The sequence below is a fragment of the Ambystoma mexicanum genome, chromosome 7q (assembly GCF_040938575.1).
Source record: "Ambystoma mexicanum isolate Mex_15411 chromosome 7q, UKY_AmexF1_1, whole genome shotgun sequence".
NCBI classification, from domain to species: Eukaryota; Metazoa; Chordata; class Amphibia; order Caudata; family Ambystomatidae; genus Ambystoma; species Ambystoma mexicanum.
In genome coordinates this window covers 48,563,123-48,585,371 of record NC_090941.1, presented here as the reverse complement: position 1 = coordinate 48,585,371, position 22,249 = coordinate 48,563,123, and the positions used below count along the sequence as shown (strand labels likewise).

The 22,249-nt window shown below is 48.7% G+C and overlaps 1 protein-coding gene across 1 annotated transcript in view; it reads left to right on the top strand.

The window, feature by feature from the left end:
- EGFL6 (EGF like domain multiple 6) overlaps positions 1 to 22,249 on the top strand; it is a 360,256-nt gene that overhangs the window by 206,812 nt on the left and 131,195 nt on the right. Inside the window, exons 5-6 of the mRNA XM_069640724.1 lie at positions 6,765 to 6,884; positions 12,662 to 12,796. Of these exons, the coding sequence (XP_069496825.1) occupies positions 6,765 to 6,884; positions 12,662 to 12,796 (255 nt within the window). The remainder of the gene's footprint in view (positions 1 to 6,764; positions 6,885 to 12,661; positions 12,797 to 22,249) is intronic.

The window sequence follows — 22,249 nt, the reverse complement described above, 5'->3', positions numbered from 1 at the left end:
GCTGTGTGTTCTTTTGCTCCAGTGGCTAAATTGCGCCAGAGAATATTGCACATGATGATGGTAAATTACGCCGATTTGCGTGTTCTAACCATTTCTTCATGATCACCACCACGCTCTGTCCCACAATTTGCACTCGTGCATCAGACTCACCCAGCAACACTGGGCCATTCGCACAGCGCTCACAATCCCCACCATGTTACATCAGCACACTCACCCATGCTCAGAGGGTAAACATCGCATTGGTGCGAAACAGGGCATAACACCTGGGCCCCTTATGCCAACTAAAAAACCCACACGAGCCACCCCAACTCACCTAGGTGCTCACTGGAATACTAAGACTTGGTATTCCAGAATCTGTAGTCATCACTGTTACGGTCCAACACCGCTACAGGGACCGCGTCCCCTTTAAGAGGTCAAGCCCGTACCACGTGGGAATACGTCACGGGAGCAGGGACGTTATAAAGGGGGAAGGGACAGAAGCAAGGCAGTCCATGTATGTATTTGAATAAAGAAAGAGTTACCTTCCACTCGGTGTGTCTGTCCTCCTTTCATGGGCTCAGTCCAGGCCCAACATCTGGCGACGAGGCGACTTACCAGACCACCGACTCCTCCTCCTTGGCTCATCGTTCCTGCTCTAATCCAGCGCTGCAGGCACCTTCCGGCCCAGCGCACGTGCCTGATCCCAGGCCCGACTCCTCCTGTACACATCGATCGCACTTCCGCGACCTGATTTTCAGCGGGCCATCCGGCCACGCTGTCCAGCAAGCGCCTGATCCCAGGCCCGACTCCTCCTCTACACATCGACCGGCTCGACTTTCCAGCGAGCTACCAGGCCTACGCCTCCGAGCACATTCCACACCGTGAACAGCCACGGGACGGCGCAGAACATCATCCAGAGCCCGCCCTCCGCCCTCTCCGAGCAGGAGTGCTGTACGAGGCCCGCGAGACTGTAAAGGTGGGTTTGCCCAATACGCACCCGCACCGCGCAGACCGCGCCCTACAACCACGAAATGAGTTCGCCGCAAGCCCAGCGGCCTCAGGCCCAACAGCCGCCGAACGCCCCTGCAAGCGGCACAGCAACGACGGCTTGGCGCATGCCGCCCCCATTTTCGATGATGCCACAGGCTGACAAAGGCCCACGGTGGGTTGAGTGGCTAGAGGACTTTAACACGTTCATTGATGCAGCGGGGGAAGACAAGTCCCCTCGGCTGCGGAGTATGTTCCTAAATCTGGCGGGCAACGACATAAAAGTCCTCACCAAGACCATTCCTCGCGCAGAGCAAGCTGACTTTCCGACACTGATTGCAGCCATAAACAAGAGGTTGGTCATTGAACCGAACAGGGACTATGAACGTTACATATTCAACCTGTGCACACAGCGAGTTGATGAAACCGTCGACGAATTCATTACCCGACTACGCATAAAAGGGGCCTATTGTCAATTCGAAGCCTTCTCCCTTGACGAAGCCATCCGGCTGAGGGTCATCGAAGGATGTCTGTCTCAAACCCTAAAAAAGCAACTTCTGAAAAAGCCTATCTCCATAGAAGAGGTGAGCCAGATGGCCAGAATTCTAGAGAGAGTGGAGAAGCAGGCAACCCAAATCTCGAACACAGCGTCGACGAGACAGGAGAGAGCAGAAATTGTCGCAGCGATACACACCAGACAAGGGGACAAAGGCGCCAATCCCAACTACGCCATGACGCCGAGGACACAACGCCAATGTTACCGCTGCGGCATGGCCTTCCCACATGCAGGAGCCTGCCCCGCCATATCACAGAGATGTGGCAACTGTGGCAGGGAAGGACACTTCCAGTCGGTCTGTAGAGAAGGCAGACCGTTTCCGACGCAAAAGTTCCCCATCGCCGCACAATTCAAAGCGCCCGTCATGAACCCCCCATTCCAGACGTACTAACCACGCACATACGCCCAAAACCCACGGACATACGTTAGAGTAGTCGAAGAAGCATATCCCGTGGACGACGGGCAAGAGCATGAAGGCGAAGAGCAAGTATCCCACATCAGAGACGAGTACGACGGACCTCCGGATCATCTCTCACAGTATGAAGGAGACTCACAAGGGTATCCACAGGAACTGGATCAATTTCACCTGAATGCACACGACGAATACGTGAATCTCATCATGGACGAAAGCGAGGCACGTGAAGCTCCCAAAATACCCGTCGACATAGCAGGCCAGCAGTTCTGTTTCCTTGTAGACTCGGGAGCCACCGTCAACATAATGGGCGAAAAAGAGTTCAACCAGATCACCAATAGACCACCCCTGACACCTTCGGCCTCCAAGATCTACCAATGGGGCGCTGCAAACCCCCTGCAGTAGATTGGATTTTTCAGCCGCCGGCTCATACGTGACAACCAGTCCACGACGACAGACATACATGTCATTCGCAGCCCCACCAAAGGCAGATGCCTACTTAGCTACAGGACGGCGTCATGCCTAGGACTTATTGACATACATGTCGGCGAAAGGGACAGAATACGCTCGACCGACCCGGCATCAGAAACGAGGGACTCAATACTGTTTCTCTCCTCGGCACTCACCAAACCTGAAATGATGTCGAGTGCTGCCATCCAAAAAGAATTTCCTCTCATCTGCAAGGGTCTGGGCCAACTGAAAGGTCCGCCGGTGAAACTCCACATTGATCCCACGATTCGACCGGTCCCTCAACACCCGAGAAGGGTCGGCTTCCATCTGCAGGAGGCAGTGTCAGCAGAACTCAAACAACTCCTGACCGATGGCATAATTGAACCAGCCACGGGCCCGACCCCGTGGGTATCCCCACTGGTCATAGTACCTAAAGAAGGCGGGCGCCTGAGACTCTGCGTTGACATGCGCGTGGCCAATACAGCAATTCAGCGCGAAAGACACCCAGGGCCACGCATCGAAGATATGATAGTGCAACTGAATAAGTCCACCCTCTTCTCGAAATTGGACTTGAACCAAGGCTACCACCAAATGGTACTTCACCCAGAATCCAGAGGAATCACCACGTTTGCCACCCATGATGGCCTATTCAGATACAGACGCCTAAACTTCGGCATTTCATCGGCGGCGGAAATTTTTCACGAAGCAATCAGACAGATCATACGCCCAATCAAGGGCACGTTGAACTACAGCGATGACATTCTAGTGTTTGGACGCACCCGAGAAGAGCACGACACCGCCCTTCGAGCCACGTGCAAAGCCATTCAGGATGCAGGCCTCACGTTGAATGTGGAGAAATGCAGATTCAGCAAAAGCAAGTTAAAGTTCTTCGGTCACATCTTCTCGGCTGACGGGATGACGCCGGACCCCGACAAAGTGGCCACCATCTTTGATCTGCAAGCTCCAAAACAGATTGCCGACGTCCGCTCGTTCCTGGGCATGGCCGGATACTGCGCCCGCTATATCCCCCACTACGCCACCATCACGGAACCCCTCCGGAAGTTGCTCCAAAAGGACATGATCTTCGCCTGGACCGCCGAGTGCCAGGAAGCATTTGATTCCATAAAATTGTCCTTGGCCGAGCCACGGAAACTGGCCTATTTCGACCCAGAATGGCACACAGAAATCGTGGTCGACGCGAGCCCGGTAGGTCTCGGGGCCATTCTTGCCCAGACCAATGGCAAGGACGCTCACCCGCGCCACATCGTGGCGTATGCCATCAGAGCACTCGCGCCCCCTGAGGCAGCATATTCCCAGGCGGAAAAAGAAAGTCTGGCCGCAGTATGGGCATGTGAACACTTTCATAACTTTGTCATCGGGAAACGGTTCACCCTCATCACAGATCACCAGGCCCTCCTGTCGCTGTTCGGAAACCCAAGGACAAAAATGCCCCCCAGGATAGAACGGTGGGGCATCCGGCTACAAGAGTATGATTATCACATCATTCACCGACCGGGGGGTGAGCATAATCCAGCTGACTATCTGTCGAGACACCCCTCTGGGATGTCAACGCCAAGACAAGGTGATAGAGAATATATAAACTACGTCACTAACAACGCACTACCTCCGGCGATGTCACTCGAGACGGTAGCGCTCGCAACAGCAGCAGACCCATCCATGGCACTGGCGATTGAACTCACTGAACACAACAAATGGAAAGACTACAAGAGAGCACTATCGTCACACCCAGGAGCAAATCAAGACGAAGTAGAAAGGATTGCAAGGATCCACTCAGAGCTAGCAGTACACGACGGCGCCATACTTCTCAGAGGGTGCAGAATAATAGTCCCATCGGCCCTGAGATCTGAAATCATCAGGACGGCACATGAAGGACACAGGGGCGCAGACAACACCAAGCGCCAACTGCGACGACACGTATGGTTTCCCTATCTCGACGCCTTAGTCGACCGGTGGGTGAGAAATTGCATGGCCTGCCAATGCACAGCCAGAGAAGAGGCACCTGCACCCCTACAAATAACACATATCCCAGAGCGCCCATGGGAAAAGCTCGCAGTAGATTTCTACGGGCCCCTCGAAACAGGAGAATATTTACTTCTATTCATCGATGAACACTCACGATTCCCCATCGTCAAAAGATCACCATCCACAGCATTTGCACACGTAGCGGCAATCTTCGATGAAGTAGTGAGCGAGTGGGGTATACCGGACATGATCAAATCTGATAATGGACCCCCCTTCTGTAGTCATGACTTCTCGAAGTTGGCGAAACATCTGGGGTTTAAGCACCAGAAAATAACGCCCCTCTGGCCTCAAGCAAATGGAATGGCAGAGCGGTTCATGTCATCGATTAAAAAGACAGTACAAAGAGCAAAGCTGGAAAACGTGGATCTCCACCAAGCTCTGTGCAGAATGCTCCGAGACTACAGGAACACGCCGCATGAAGCGACAAACAAGACGCCAGCGGAACTGATGGTAAAATACCAAGTTCGCACGAGGATCATTCAGCACCCGATGAACAGACCGGGCCCCGACATGCAACTCATAGAGAGAGACACACAGAGAAAAGAACGAGCTTGCACCCAAACCAATGAAAGGCGGAGAGCTCAGCAGAAGGACTTCCAAGTAGGAGACGAAGTCTTAGTCCAACAGCCAATGGCGAGAAAGAGTGACTCCCGATTCTCTCCTCAAACGCTCCAAGTCACTGCTGTGAAAGGAACAATGGTGACCGCTGGAAACGAAGAAAGAGAGACGACAAGGAACTGCTCAAAGTTCAAGCTGGCACCAACGACCAGCCTTGAAGAACCTCAACCCACAGATCCTGAGATGATGTCGGTGGATGCGCGAGACACGTTGTGGATGCCTCCTCAGTTCTTTCCCCGGCCACGGACCAAGAGAACGGAGAGACCAGAAGAAGATCCTCATGAAGGTACCAGCACTCGACCACAGCGGGCCATAAAGAAGCCCGCGCGATTAGTTGAGGAATGTTGAGCCGGACGCAAAGACATTTTGTCCGGGGGTGATGTTACGGTCCAACACCGCTACAGGGACCGCGTCCCCTTTAAGAGGTCAAGCCCGTACCACGTGGGAATACGTCACGGGAGCAGGGACGTTATAAAGGGGGAAGGGACAGAAGCAAGGCAGTCCATGTATGTATTTGAATAAAGAAAGAGTTACCTTCCACTCGGTGTGTCTGTCCTCCTTTCATGGGCTCAGTCCAGGCCCAACAATCACCTCCTCAGAATTCACAACTTTGTTCCCGCTCTGCTAGCACTGACTCCCTACGTGCGTTATGCACGCCCACGTTATATTGCATTACATGTTCATTACCTTCTTGGTTTTTGAATGTGTAGATCAGGGGTCAGTCCCCTTTGGCTATCCAGATGTTTTTGAACTACAACTTCCATGACCCCTCCCCATTTACTGTACCGGCTAGGCCTGACGGGAGTTGTAGTTCAAAGCACCTGGAGAGCAAAAGGATGCAGACCCCTGATGCAGATGTGTGTGTGCGTCAACCTCAAATTAAGAAACATCTTGCACACATGATAAGTTAAGTAAATAAAATAAATAAATAAATAAGTTGAATATGTCGGCCAGTGTCATTTACTACAACCATGTGCAAAACTGCCACGTTTATAGCACTGCCGGAGCAACATAACACAGTTGTTGTTCACGAACATCTGAATTTCAGAAACCCCAATACAGTTTGTGTAGTCGGCAAAGAAAGGCGACTAAAAATGCATCTAAGAAGTTAGTGAAGTCAATTTGCATTCTGAAAACATTTTGCGTACATATTTTCAATCTGCTTAACAGAGAATCTCCATGTTCCTTAGGTATGTAGTGTCCCAAAAAATATATTGGGGATAAACCCATTTTTAAAGTTGCCATTGGAAAAACCCTGTGTTTTTGTGGCATTTGCCATGCGAATAGATGCGACTGTGCTCTCCTTGAAGACTTCACTATGTGTGTTCTCAATACATGTCATGCTCGTTTACTGGCACTCTATAGTTCATTAAATCCTAGAAACATAACATAACCTTTACAGAATGTCCAGGATAGCCCCCGAGCCCCTTTTGGAGCGTAATTGTCTCTATCTTCCGTAATGTGAGTGCTTTCTGATGCTTGCAGCTCCCTGATTGGTTAGAAGCAAGACACCATGAGGTCTTTGGGCGAGATGGAGCGTAATACAAATTAAAATAAAATAAATAATTATCACAGTGATAACAAATCTGAGTTGTGTTTGGATGCCAAAACAGTGAACGCATTATATGTTGGATTTTTTAAGTGATAAGATGTGAACATGTAAACATGACCAAGGGGTGCAGAGTGACAACATCCGGTGGTCTGATGCTCTCATTTTAGATTCCAGGTCGTGTGCCATGGCGAACTGTCAGTATGGATGCGAGGAGGTCAAGGGTGAGGTCAGATGCCTTTGTCCATCCACTGGGCTGCAGCTGGGACCGGATGGAAGAACCTGTGTAGGTACGTGAAGCCTTCAGGGGCTGAGCCCTATTAATAACGCTTCTTGTTTACGCAGGCTACGTCACAGGCAGAGACGTCAGGCTCACGCTCAGGGAGATCATTCTAAGGCTACTCACACGTCCCCCCAGGCAGAAATACTTCACGGGTGGCCTATTTTTAGTTTGGGCTATTAAGTGGCACTCCACCTATAAGCCAAAAATATTGCATTAGAGTACAGATAGGGAGAAATGGCGGATGAGGAGGGGCACACAGTGTGTCCAGCAATTGACTTCCCATGGCCAAGCTAATCCCTAAAATCATTCCCATCCAGTTCCTGCCCCTCCCTGCCCCAAAGCACCTCCTCTTGGGAACTCTTTGAGCCCGCTTTAATCAAGCCTTACCATTAACCTTTGCAATCGAAGTGCCTGCCAGTGTTTTTGCAAAGCAGTCTTCTGAGAGTTAATGACTTAATTGGAGTTCTAAAGGCAGTACTGGTGTAATACACATTTCTTAACCAGGTCTGGCTTCAGCCACTATATTTACAAGTACTATGCATGTCTTCCATTAGAGTCCTGTGAAAAACAAGCATTGGCAAAGGCAACAGTTTTGCTTGTGTATAAGTATTAGGCAATTGCCAGGCACTGCTATTAGATGCCCATGTACTTGCACCATTTTGCACCTGCTACCATCAATAGCCAGTTAGTACCACTACGGAAGTGCCTTTCCCATGCCTACACAAAAGGCCAAACTGTTGGAATTGTCAATGTTTGTTTTCTGGTTCACTTTATAACGGTGCCTAGAGAAAAATGGCATTAGAGCAAATTCTTGTTAAGTCATTCTGCTCCAGAGGTGCAGCCCCGTGCATCATCGGCACAACGACGATGCACTGCCAAACACTATGTTGTAATTCTGGTGCTTGTTATTTCCACAGCAGTTAGTATTGTAAAACACGTTTCAATGAGGAGTAATATATTTGATACCGTAGACCTTCACAGTCACAAACACATTGTAAACAAAGAATAGGACATTACTTCCCATACCTGCTGCGTGGCTCTTTATAGACACCAAAAAAGTGGTTGATGGAAAGGTTTGAATTTATTGTAAATACTGGCATTGCTCTGGGCATCGTAAATGTAATCTTTTTTTGGTCCATCTGGGTCACTGTAGAATGAGATCAGGTCAATTTTTCCTGTCACCAAACTGCTAGGCCGTGTCGTCTTTGCACAGGAATACAAGCAAACACAGACATGTTTTGGCCTGGTTGGGTGAGGCGCAACTTTATCCCTAGGCACAGCGAGCAAGAGACACTCGCTTGGGCATATCCTAACCCACTTAGGAAGGCTCACCATAGACACTTAAAAGAGATAAATACAAAGCATTCTGGGTCCACCTGCAAGTGTGTGCTATCCTGAGCATTTATATTTTATTTTTGCTATTCAATATGATGCTAAGTTCTGCTAAACAGGCCTCACTTTCCAAATGCTCCCCAGCTTCATTTGATGTTTGCAATGCAAAATGATGCTGTTCTTTTCTCAGAGGGTGAGCTATACTAAATAGGCCTCACTTTCCAAATGTTCTTTGCTAAAAGTGTTAGTTCAGACATATCTATTTTTGTTGGGACCTGTCTATGCACATAGCAGTGGCTGCAATGTGGTTTGTCAACATGTGCCTTCCTGAGACAGAACCATTTTGAAGAGGATTTCACTGGAACCCTGTTATGGTAAAGACTGCCCAAATTCCCCAGCCCTTAGTTTGAAGATAAGGTTCACAGAGGAAGGAGAACAGTCATCTTCCTACCCACTTCAAGGCAACATTTGAAGTAACCAGCTGATGAAAAAGGCCTACCTTCTGCTTGGACATTGGTATCCAGGATCCTGCCTGTTGAAGTGGCAAACCCCGAAGCTGGGAAGGGCAGAAAGAAGACTTGTCTTCTCCTCAGAGACCCTTGACAGGGTCTCAGAGCACCCAGTGCCCAAAGAAAGCGGCCTCTGTCACCCTGCACCACCACATTGCTGTGGGTTCGGTTGAGAGCCTTTGAGTCCCTTTGAGCTACTGCCAAACTGCTTTCAGCACCTTTCAGCCTGTCCACTCAATATTGCCAGCCTGCTTCGCAGCTTCTTAGAGCTTCGAGCCATTGCCACTGCTGAACCGCAACATTGTGTTAAACCCAGTCTAACCCAAAGTGAATGTGCTCTCCCTGTCCTGGTTTTAGAGGGTGGTGTATTAGTTTGGTGGATAGTGGTTCTGATCATTTCAACATTGTCCCTGAAGACTTCATCAAGGCTCCCACACAGCTATTGGGTTTGTAAGATGAACTCCGCTGTGCATTATGGTGTAATAATTAATTGGACTACTATACAAAAGCTTTCTAGAGCTGTTGATGGCTTTGAGAACCTTACCCAAATAGCAGCCCTGTTTTTCAGTTAAGATGGCTTTGTGGTAGGGGGTTTGTTTGATGTTCAATTCATGTTTGATGACAACATTCTAGGGATTTCCACCAAGCCATTCTGTTTAAGAAGTGTGAGGGAGCCAGTTCTTGTGCATCCTGTATTTGCCCTTTTGGAGGGACCCTCTTTCAGGGTGAGCACTGACTTGGAGGTTGTTGAGTCCCAGAGAAGCACGTTTTTTAAGGTGATCAGCAGGACGTGCTTGTCGTAGTGCTTTGTGTTTATGTGGCGATTGCTGATAGTGAAGCATTCAAGGGAATCACAGTGATCAGACCAGGTACCCGGGAGAGATGCATCAAGTGTGGGTCAGTCCCATGTTGGATGAAGGTGTCCAGGCAATTACTTTTGTTTCAGGAGTTAGATGGTGACACCGCTCCACATAGATACTGTCACAGAAGTGGAGAAAGCACTTGGTTGAGGGGGTGAAGGGGCCCACCAGGCAGATTTAGTCAGCAACAATGAGAAGGTTGTTGAAGGTTAGGGAGAATTCTAATAGAGGAGAGGAGAAATCTTCTATAAACTTTATGAAGGTGCTTGGGCGGCATTAACAGCTGATAACTGCACAGCATGTTTAGAGGGTGTATTTGGAATGGGAACCCGTAAGATCTCTGGGGTCACAATCTCTGCAGAGGGGAATATTGACAGCAGGGGCTCACTGGCCATTGAATGGATTGTTCGATCGATAATCCAGCAGCATGAAAGGTTCCAGGGCTGCCCTCCTGGTGGTTTTGGGCTGCCTCCCTGTGTGTGGTATCTACCCTCGCCCATCTTTCTCAACCCCTGGGCCCCATCAACACAGTCAAAACAATTACAAATCACGCATTAGCAGAAGTAAAGGGATTGGGCGAATTTATGGAGTGACTGCCCCCTACTGACACCAGCGTAAATACTAGTCATCATGGAATCGTATATTAGTTCGAATAAAAATAAAAAACGAATGGGAGATTTTTCGAAAATCGGCTGTATGAAAATTACTACAGCCGAAGATTTCGAATAAACCCCCCATGTGAAGGAAACCAGTGTCGCAGAGGGATGCAGGAGACGGCAGCACAGAAGGAGGTGTGCCACCAAGGGCTAAGTAAGGGGGTGTCAGAAATGTTCGGGGGGAGTGAAAAACGAAAGTCATTTTCGTTCAAATGACTTTAGTTTTTTCTCCCTCGAACATTTCTAATTCGGTAAATTCCCGTTAATCCCATCTACATGGCCCATGTTCCCTTATAGGTCAGGTAGCTCAGCGCCTTAGGTGCATGCTGCCCAGAACCATGCTAGCACTGCAGATAACATGTTTGGTTCCAGGAAAGGCCAAATCGTTTTTTTTTCTAATGTTGAGAAAATGTGTCTCATTAAAATAATAAATATTAACAAGCGGCATCAGCTATGAACATTTTGACTATGAAATTTGCACTCGAGAGCTGGGCTCGGAGTAAAGTATTTCAGCGAGAACATCAATCAATGCCAACAATGGGGTTAGAAGTCTTATCTTTTGTGGCAGCGCCTACGAGCACACAAATGTTGACATTTGTTCGAACCGAGTTGGAGTCCCTCACTGCCTGCCCCGCTGGTGACCTCCCAGCCCCCTCCGACCCCCCTTGGTTGTCAGGGTAGAGTGTATGCAGTGCTTTTAATTGTGGTAACTACTATGTCAGTGGTATCTAATTCTTCCAGTTTCTACTCTGCCCTCTGCAACTCATCCAGAACAGCACTGCGAGACTTGGCCTTGGCCTCAAGCCCTGGGACCGTATCTCTCCAGCCCTGACATCTCTTCATTGGCTCCCAGTGGCTGAAAGGTTTACATTCAAGACCCTCTGCATTGTCCACAAGGCTTTTCTGGGGGCTGGGTCCAAAATACCTGCAACTCTCTCTCCGTAAATACCTTCCCACTCGAGCACATCACTCATCCACCTCCAACTCCCTCAGGGTCAGTCGCTTTTCCAAGCAACGAGTTGCGGGTAGTTCTCTTTCCTTGGCTGGGGCCTCCCCCTGGAACTGCCTCCCTGCCACTCTGAAACTTTAGGAGAACCACCTCTGGTACCGGAAGCACCTCAAGACCTTCCTCTTTGTGTCTGCCTTTGCTCTTCCTCTCCCCTGCTAATAATTCTGCTTCAGTTCCATGCACCTGCCTACCCTCTAATTTCGGGGCCAGGTCCCTGCCCACCCAGCCACACACCCGCACTGCCTGCTGGCAACCCTTGCACTTGGGTCTGTATCTGTAACCCTACAGTCCCCTTAACTGCACTTATCAGACACCCCTTGTCTGTGCTTTAAACCTTGCACTTGCCACCTGCTGGCTGCACTACTAGTTGTTGTTTTGATCCCTTGCTCAGCTCTTTCCACCTCTTCCCTCTCCCTTTCCCCCTTCCTTCTCCCCTGCCCTTGCGCATTCTCAATGTCACTGGGCCTAGTAAGATCGTTGTTTTGTCCTCCTTTGGTCCCCTCCCTTGCTTCGTCGCGCTCTGAAACACGTGTGTATGAGCGCGATACAAATAAAATATCATATCCTATCATTAGCTGGCATACTTCTTCACGAAGCAAACATTTACCGTTTTTGGCCTGTCCACAGGGTTTTCCCCAAGTCTGGTCTTTGTGAGCTTATGCCACTCGAGGTTTCAGGAAAAGCAATATGTAAATAATTCCCATTTACATTAGCTCTATTCAAACGTATTTGGTCTCAGTATCCTTAAAAACATGGTATGGATTTTGCTCTTAGACGCTGGTCTTGAAGACTTCTCGAAAAATGTTTTTGCCTGCCGGTGAAAAGAAAACATGGCTTTTACAGTGTTATTTCTGAGTTGAAAAGGCAAATAAAGCAAGTCGCCAGACAATACTCTACAAACTGTTAAAGTTGAAAATTGGAGACCATAATCTCGGAATACAGAGTCAAAGTATTTTCAGATTGCGTCAATTTTTGGTCTTAGATTGCTCTTTAAATGAAGATGTGGCATAGCTCATTCGAGAGGAGAAGATCATTCGAACTATACACCTACTGATGATGAAATCAGGCTTTAGATGAAATCAGGCTTTACATCTGTGTCAGCTGCACAAGACATGTTGAGTTTGTGATTGTGCATATCGTTGTATAGTTGTTGAGATGTATTTTCAGAATGCAGTGCTGAGCTTGGAGGTTGCGCTTGCATGCCATGGAGTATGCTGTGAGTTGGCTCAAGCAAATGCTCAGCACTTCTCCATTTTTTCATCGACACTACTTATGATTTACAATGCCAAATGTTCCTTTGCTTGTTTAAGCATTGAGTCGTAGCCCCCCCCCACCAGAGTATTATTACACTCCCCTTCTTCATATCCACCACATATAATAATTCTAAGATTTCCACATGTTCCTTCTTCTCTCTGCAGATATTGATGAGTGTTCCTCCAGCAAGGCTCTTTGCCCTTTCAACCGCAGATGTGTCAACACATTTGGAAGCTACTACTGCAAATGCCAGATTGGCTACGAGCTGAAGTATGTCAATGGCCGATATGACTGCCTGGGTAAGAGTTATGCTGCATTGGCGCGCCACGCGAAACATCTGGCACATGGTCGCACGGAGACCTTTGCTTTGTGGGAAATATTGTGGCAAGTGGGATTAGCCCCGCGAGAGGCATCAACACAGGGGAACAGGTGCAGAACACACTGACTTCATTTCTCACAGTGGAATTGGCATCAGCCATTAGCCAAAGTCAGACATCTAAGTACTCGAGGCAGACTTCCCAGGGTCTGACCTGTGCCCCTGCTCGAATGTTCGTGATGGCGGTGAGGTTCAATTTATCAAATTCACGGAAACTACCACTGCAACTCTAAAAATGATAATCCACGGCTGGAAAAGTGCTCCCTCTCTCTGACGTGTGGTAATTTATTCTACTTAGTGGTGTAGTGTGTAGCCACTAATGAGAAATGTGGTTCATGTATTGCATACACAGATATACACTGTGGTGGGCATGAATGCTTTCATTAAGAGGAGTGATATGTACATAGAGCTTAAAGTATGTAGAGGGTGCACTGTAAGCTCTTTGGCCTTGAATCAAGGACGTATAGAGGGTGAGCACCGCCTCAGGTTTTGCATATGGTGCAGCTTAATGTTTGGTGTTGTACAGCCTGGGGCCTCCCTTTAATAAAGTCTAGTCACGTAGTGCTGCCCGGTAGTTCATAGCTGTGGCAGTGATGTTAGGGTGGCAAAACCCGCTCTTTCTCCCCACCCATCAGGCTCGTCTGCACCTCCCTTCACCTGCCCTCCCCAGCGCGGATTGGCCACCTTGCTGGCCACTAGACCTGGAACACAAAATCGAGCGACAGGCCTTACAAGGCCTACACGCGGAGCATAGGAGCTCCAACAAACAAACAAAGAAGCAGAGCAAACGGGAAGCCCTGCCTCTGTCTGCACGGGGCTGCTTCTCATCAGGATTAACTTGTAAAAAGGTAAAACGCTCTTAAAGAAGCACTCTACGTGCTTGAAATACCCTCTCCCTCTCCCCACCCATCAGGCTCCCCTGTACCTCCCACCACCCACCCTCCCCTGTTCGGATTGGCCACCTTCCTGGCCACGCGATCCGGAACACAACTCTTAAGGGAACCCCCAAGGGCAGCCTTGCCCCGGCAACCAGCTAAGGGCACAGGCAAAGGGTGCCTTCCTTTGGGCGCTCACCATCCCCATTTGCCTGGTTGCCCTGGCGCCCCATCCCTGCAATGTATAGCTGTTGCCGTCTGCAGCGACACCCAGCTAGGAGACGCTGTCATTGTTGTAGTGTTACATTGTGAATCTTGCCACTATTGTTTTGCACTGCATTGCATTTTCAACCATAGCGCCACCAGATTTGAGTATGCTTACCTTTTGAATCTTGCTGGGGTTGTGTTCCATCACACTGCTTTTTCTTCCACTGTGCTCCCTGTGTTGCGTCTGCCTTGCATTCTTTTTTATTCTTGCTACGGTTGTGTTCCACCACACTGCATTTACTTCCACCGTGCTCCCTGGGTTGGGTCTGCTTTGCATTTTCTTCCACCGTGCTCCCTTGGATTGGGATGGTTACATTTTGATTCTTGCTAGGGTTGTGTTCCGCCACACTGCATTTTCATCCACCGTGCTCCCTGGGTTGGGTCTGCTTTGCATTTTCTTCCACAGTGCTCCCTTGGATTGGGCTGGTTACATTTTGAGTCTTGCTAGGGTTGTGTTCCGCCACACTGCATTTTCTTCCACCGTGCTCCCTTGGATGGGTCTGCTTTGCATTTTCTTCCACCGTGCTCCCTTGGATTGGGCTGGTTACATTTTGAGTCTTGCTAGGGTTGTGTTCCGCCACACTGCATTTTCTTCCACCGTGCTCCCTTGGATGGGTCTGCTTTGCATTTTCATCCACCGTGCTCCCTGGGTTGGGTCTGCTTTGCATTTTCTTCCACCGTGCTCCCTTGGATTGGGATGGTTACATTTTGATTCTTGCTAGGGTTGTGTTCCGCCACACTGCATTTTCATCCACCGTGCTCCCTGGGTTGGGTCTGCTTTGCATTTTCTTCCACAGTGCTCCCTTGGATTGGGCTGGTTACATTTTGAGTCTTGCTAGGGTTGTGTTCCGCCACACTGCATTTTCTTCCACCGTGCTCCCTTGGATGGGTCTGCTTTGCATTTTCTTCCACCGTGCTCCCTTGGATTGGGATGGTTACATTTTGATTCTTGCTAGGGTTGTGTTCCGCCACACTGCATTTTCTTCCACAGTGCTCCCTGGGTTGGGTCTGCTTTGCATTTTCTTCCACCGTGCTCCCTTGGATTGGGATGGTTACATTTTGATTCTTGCTAGGGTTGTGTTCCGCCACACTGCATTTTCTTCCACAGTGCTCCCTGGGTTGGGTCTGCTTTGCATTTTCTTCCACCGTGCTCCCTTGGATTGGGATGGTTACATTTTGATTCTTGCTAGGGTTGTGTTCCGCCACACTGCATTTTCTTCCACAGTGCTCCCTGGGTTGGGTCTGCTTTGCATTTTCTTCCACCGTGCTCCCTTGGATTGGGCTGGTTACATTTTGAGTCTTGCTAGGGTTGTGTTCCGCCACACTGCCTTTTCTTCCACCGTGCTCCCTGGGTTGGGTCTGCTTTGCATTTTCTTCCACCGTGCTCCCTTGGATGGGTCTGGTAACTGGTTACATTTTGATTCTTGCACCACATTGCATTCTCTTCCCACAGTGGCTCCTAAGATGGGTTTGTCTACACTTCTAAATCTTGATAGTGTTGTGTCCCGCCACACCACATTTTATTTCCACTGTACACCGCAGGTTGGGTCTGTTTTGCATTTTAAATCCTGTTATTATTGTATTGCACCACATTGCATTTTCTTCCGCAGAGCCACCTGATTTGGTTTGGTTGAATTTTGAGTCTTGCTAGTATTGTGCTGCACCACATTGCATTCTCTTCCCACTGTGGCTCCTAAACTGGGTGTGTCTGCACTTCTAAATCTTGCTAGGGTTGTGTTCCGCCACACTGCATTTTCTTCCACCGTGCTCCCTTGGATGGGTCTGGTAACTGGTTACATTTTGATTCTTGCACCACATTGCATTCTCTTCCCACAGTGGCTCCTAAGATGGGTTTGTCTACACTTCTAAATCTTGATAGTGTTGTGTCCCGCCACACCACATTTTATTTCCACTGTACACCGCAGGTTGGGTCTGTTTTGCATTTTAAATCCTGTTATTATTGTATTGCACCACATTGCATTTTCTTCCGCAGAGCCACCTGATTTGGTTTGGTTGAATTTTGAGTCTTGCTAGTATTGTGCTGCACCACATTGCATTCTCTTCCCACTGTGGCTCCTAAACTGGGTGTGTCTGCACTTCTAAATCTTGATAGTGTTGTGTCCCGCCACACTGCATTTTTCTTCCACTGTGGACGTTGGGTTGAATCTGCTTTTTGCATTTTGAATCTTGCTAGTACTGTGTTGCACCACATCGCATTTTCTTCTGTGGAGCCACTTGATTTGGATTTGGTTGCATTTTGAGTCGTGCTGGTGTTGTTAGACCACATTGCATTTTCCTCCCAAAGTGTCTCCTAGGCTGAGTTTGTCTGCATTTCTAAATCTTGATATTGTTGTGATCCACCACGTTGCATCTTCTACCAGTGCGCCTCCTAGTATGGGGTTGGTTTCATTTTGATTCTTTTTATTGTTGGGTTACACCACATTGAATTTTCCTCCCAGAGCGCCACCTGGTGTGAGCTTGGCTGCATTTTTGAATCTTGCAAGAGGTCATGTTGCACATTGCATTTTTTTTCCCACAGTATTTCCTGGGCTAGGTTGTCTGCATTTCTGAATAACAATAGTGTTGTCTTCCACTACGTTGCATTTTCCCCCCACGGTGCTCCCTGTGTTGTTGTCGCATCTTTCAGCCTCACTAGTGTTTTGCTTCACCACATTGCATTTTCTTACTCCTGCAGTAAGTCTGGCCAATGACTGCAGTTTGCCGCACCTGCATCCTTCCTGACTAAGCCTCCAAAATGATATCGCAACTATAAAGTTAGTAGCTTTTCAACTCCAACACTCCAAAACTTCCCACTACTAACTCTGGAAACCTTGAACCCTGCCTCAAGTACTACCATCGTAAAACTGGATTTCCCAAGAACCACAAAATCCGGACACTAAAATACAACACCACAGGGAGGCTTTTGCCACGGTGAATCCAATATCACTACAGAACCCAAACAAGCTGGGATTCCCAAGCACCACGTGACTCTGAGACTGAAGTACAACCACCACAGAGAGGCTTTCGCCACTGTGAAGCTAACTACACAGGACCCCATAAAGGAAGCCCAAACCATCAGGACCATAAATCACTCTAAACCACTCACCAGTACACAAGACCATCACTACATGAACTCCCAACCAGGAACCATAACACAGTAAGAACTTACCATTCTGAAATCCAGCTCCGGTGAATACGGCAGACAGGGAATAGTTCCAGCTTGGAATAGCTCTACTCCAGAGACAGCCTTACTCCTGAGATAGCTCTGCCTTGAAACACATAAGGCCACAGGACAGCTCAGATGCCATGATAGCTCACGCCCCTGGGATAGCTCATGCCCCTGCTGTCATGGTCCGTCGATCACGCCCTTTCTGGTCTTCCTGGTCTCTGGCACATCGGGGGTTACTCGCTGCAGTACACCCAACATGGCCGTATACACGGAACGCGGTCTATTGACCTTTACGTCCTATGCAGCATGTTCTATAAATTAGCCACTCCCCTGCAGTTCCGCGCGTCTCAACGCTACCGATAGCTGTGGCCTGACGTGCTCCGTAGTTCGTTCTCCTGAACTGTGTTGCTTCCCAGACCTTCCTCCTTCTCCTTTCCTTCTACTTTCCTTGATCCTGTTCTTCCGCGTTCCGCGCAGTCCGCCCCTGTGTGCTGCCTCCATTCCTAGCTTCCTGGAGTTTCCTAGACCCCGGACGAAGAAGCTGAACGAATCCTGTAATCCGAAGACGGCCGAGCGGGCTTGTACAAGACCCTAACTGCTCGGAAGAAAACCCCGACAAAGGACTCCGCAAAACAGAGAAAACAGGTGAGAAAAGGGGAAACCTGTGACACCTGGGATAGCTCATGCCCGTGGGATAGCTCACGTCCCCTTGGGACAGCCCCTGCCCCTGGGATAGCTCCCACCCCTTGGCTCCTGGGATAGCCCCCACCACTGGGACAACCTCCAACCCTGGGATAACCCCCACCCCTGGGATAGGTCCCTCCCCTTGGATAGCTCAAACCCCTGGTATAGACCCCAACCACAAAATACACTGTGCCAGGTAAGGCGCACACACAACAAATAGCCAAAACAGAACAATCCCAACAAGTCCAATACACCATACCTGGGAACCAACCTATATCAAGAGTTAACACATCCACCAGCTCACCGCAAAAGAGCCCCTTTGCCTGAAAAGACCAAAATCACTTTACCTATCACCCTACTAATCATCTTACCATTCACTCGGGCAACCACCCGATGTTACAAACCGTAAGCACATAAGGACAACCAGAAACCCAATGGACAGATGGAAAACCCTGTGAAGGCATCATGAAGCAAGACAAAGACAACAGATTCCAAGTTCAAACAAAAACGGTTTATTAAGTTAAATGTTAGGATGGTTAAATGCCTAACTTGCCATATGCTAAGGTGGGATTTCCCTACCTAAAGAAACTAAGGATAGTCTGAATCAGTAAGTTCAACTAAAAAGTCTGTCTGTGTCCAAAACCTATACTTGCCCTCACAACTAAAGCTAGCCAATGTGCAGGGATGTCAACAACAAAATAAATAGTGTTCCAAATAAAGTAATGAGCTTCTTCCAGCTTCTGGCTTACTTTGCAGCTTCCCTTCCCCAAGTGCAAGATAGTTCCACAAAGTCTCAGGGTTTCCTTCCTCAAGAAGATTTTCTAAGTTTAAGACTGTTCCACAAAGTCTCGGGATTACCTTTCCCACAAAAACAACACTGTTCAAAAGAAATCTCCGCGTTCCTTTCCCCAAGAAGTCACCACAATTCAAAAAGTAGTCTCGAGGTTCCCAACCTCAAGACAACCACAACGTTTATTAGGTCTCAGGTTTCCCTTCCCCAAGACTTCAGCTAGTTCAGCTTGCCAACGCGCACTTAGTCTCAGTCTCTCAATATTCAAAACCAGTTCCAGGCCAACTTTACACTCCTTCTGGTTTCTTGACAGTTCATACAGATTGCTTTCTCCTGCTTCACTTCAGCAATCTCCTTCATACACTTGGATTTGCTCTCTGTGTGTTTCTTTGGCTTTCGCACTTCACACAAACTTGTCATCTGTTCATCGATTTGTAAAAAGCTGTAAATTAGTTCAATATTCAATAATTCTGAGCTTTTATTCAGTTGCTCACGGGTCCCCTTATTTGAATTATGCATCACAACCGTTGCTTTGGGTTTACTATAACATATCATCTTTCGTTCATTCAGCATTCACTTTTGCTCTCTAACAGTCCCCAGGAGCATCCTGGTTTGTGCGTTCCCTCCTGTGCACTGACTGGTCCCTGGTGTTTCCTCCAGTGGCTGCTTTCTCTTCTTCTGCTCCGCAGACGTTCAGCTTTGGATTGCGAGCCCCGCTCGCACTTCGCTCCTCTCTCTGTGGGTTGCCGGCTGATCTGCTTCCTTCCCTTGGACGCTGCCGGTAGCTTGCAGCTATGGATTTCTTCTGTGCTCTCAGCTCCTGCTACGGGCACCTGACTAGTTAGGCTCCCACCACTGTGGCCCTCTCACAGCCCGCCCAGGCCTTGGCTCCACAGCTCCTTCGGGATACTTGCTGTTGTCTTGGCTTCCTAGCAGGAGGCTATGCAGCTGCCTCCTTCTGCACACGATTCTCCTCCCCAGGCCCGCAATTCTCGGCCCGGCTTCTCTCCTGCTGGTCTCTCTGTTCTCCTTGTTGGCCCCACCTTTTATGCACCTGCAACCATTTGACAGGTTGTAGGTGTGAGCTCTCAGTTCCAATTGCCTGACCATAGTTATTGGAGTACTATGTACATGCCTGACCCTTACAACAGTCTGCAGGCCTCTTCTTCATGTCAGTACCAGAGTGGTGAAATGACATGTTACTACTCCTAGTCGCCTCTTCCTCATCCGGTACTATAATGGTTTGCATGAGGGGAAATGAGGGAAAATGGTTTGCAATAGCCTATAAAGGCAGGGGGAGGGGGAGGTTGGTTCTCCAAGGAAAAGGAGGATACCATGTCTCGCCTGTGGACCTCCTCTTATTCATCGCTCTTCCTAGTATTTCTAGATTGATAATGTTTTCTGGTGTTATCGCGGCGAGAGGGAAAAGGGTAACAATATTCCATGCGGCTGTTTATTTATTTATTCGCAATTGTTGAGCGCACAGCAGACCGAAGGCATTGTGGTGCTTGTTACAGTGTTGCTTATACTTAGTTACATACAATTCAAGTCCGTCGGAGTTACATTGGACGAAATTAATCTTTTGTTACATACATACATTGAGGGACAGGTAACTAGGAGAGCAAGGTTAGTTGAAGAGGGCAGTTTTGAGGTTTTTGCGGAAGGAGAAGAGAGATGTTTCAGCTCTGAGGTCAGTGGGGAGAGAGTTCCAAAGCTTAGGTGCGAGGAAGGGGAAGCCTATACCTCCTGCCTTTGTCCTATTGATGCGAGGTATCGTTAGTTGGTTGGTGTATTGTAATCTGGTTGGTCTGGTGGATTGAGATCTACATAGGGTGTCAGATAGGTATGAGGTTGCTGAGAGGTTGATGCATTTATGAGTGGTTGTGAGAATTTTGAAGGAGATGCGGTCCTTGACTGGGAGCCAGTAGGCTGTCTTCCTGGCTTGTGTGATGTGGTCTCTTTTCGGTATGCTGAGGGCTGCTCTAAGAGCGTTGTTTTGAGTTGTTTGGAGCCTAGATAGGTTTTCTTTGGAGGTGCTGGATAGGAGTGCATTACAGTAATCTAGTTTGGCTCCTATGGTTGCTCTAGCGATGGAGAGGCAGTCATCCTTAGTTAGGAATGGTTTTATTGCGTTGATGAGTTTAGTATTCAGTGCGGAGGCTGAGACTATGGCGCTGACTTGTTTGTCCATAGATAGGGTAGTGTCTATGTGAACCCCCAGTGTTTTGATTGAAGATAATACTGGGATGACACAGTTATCTATGTTGAAATTGAGGTACAGCGGGTTGAGGTTGGAGAGAGTGGATTTCTGGCCTAGAATGAGGATTTTAGTCTTGTCCCCTTTCAGGCAGAGGCCGTTAGTAGCCATCCATGCTTGTATGGTGGAGTAGATTTGCTGTAGGGTAGTGGCGTCTTGATGATAATGCCGCGTCAGGGTAAGGAGAACCTGAGTGTCATCAGCGTAATTTGTGTATGTAATCCCAAGTGCGTCCAGTTTATCAAAGAGAGGCTTGGTAAAAAGATTATAGAGCGTGGGGGCAGTACATGAGCCTTGTGGGACAACACAGTGGATGATGGAGGGTTCTGCATGAGCTGTGGTTGAGAACACTTTCATAGCTCTGCCCTCTAGGAAAGAGGTCACCCAGGATGCGGCGTCCTTAGAGAAGTGCGCTGCATGTGTCAGATGACTGGTATGTGTAATGTGATCTACCAGATCAAACACTGCTGAAAGGTCAAGGAGTAGGAGGAGAGCGGGCTTGCCTTTGTCAAGGATGTTAGTGATTTTGTTTTAGGTCTAGAAGGGCGGTTTGAGTTCCATGCCCCTTGCGAAACCCAGATTGTCTTTTTCCTAGGATCGCGTTCGATTCAAGGTATAGTTGAATCTGTTTGTGGGTGGCCTTGTCTAGTATTTTTAGGAGGAATGGAACTTTTGTTATGGGTCGGTCGTTATTGGGGTTAGCGGGGTCTAGCATTAGTTTTTTAAAAAGAGGGCGCACCCAGGACTCTTTAAGGCTGTCTGGGACTATGCCCTTTTTGAATGAAGCATTGACGAATGCCGTGAGAAGAGGGGCGAGCGGTTCTGCGCAGTCCTTGATGATTTTAGGGGGTCACACATCACCCTTACATTGTGAAGGTTTGAGGTGTCTGAGGAAGTCAATGGCCCTCATTACGATACTGGTGCTAAACCATGGCGCTATTAGCACCATGGTTGGTGCCGGTATCGTAACGAGTCCGCCAATGTTCAATGGGGAATTACCACCCCATTCCAAGGTTGGCGGGGCGGTAATTCCCCATTGAACATTGGCCTTCCCCATTCCCATTTTTGCCCCATAGGGCTCAATGGGACTGGGGAAGGCGCTAAGTACGGTACCGCAAATTGCGGTACCGTACTTAGCACCAAGGTCCCTTTGCGGGTCCCTACTTTAGCGGCTGGTCTAGACCAGCCGTTCAGGTCGGTTCTCGCAAAGGGACCTCGTAGTAAGGCGCTAATGGGTTAACGGCGCCGCAGCCTTTTACGGCGCCGTTAACCCATTAGCGCCAGGGTCGTAATGAGGCCCAATGACATCGGCTTCGGAGATTTCAGTGAATGCG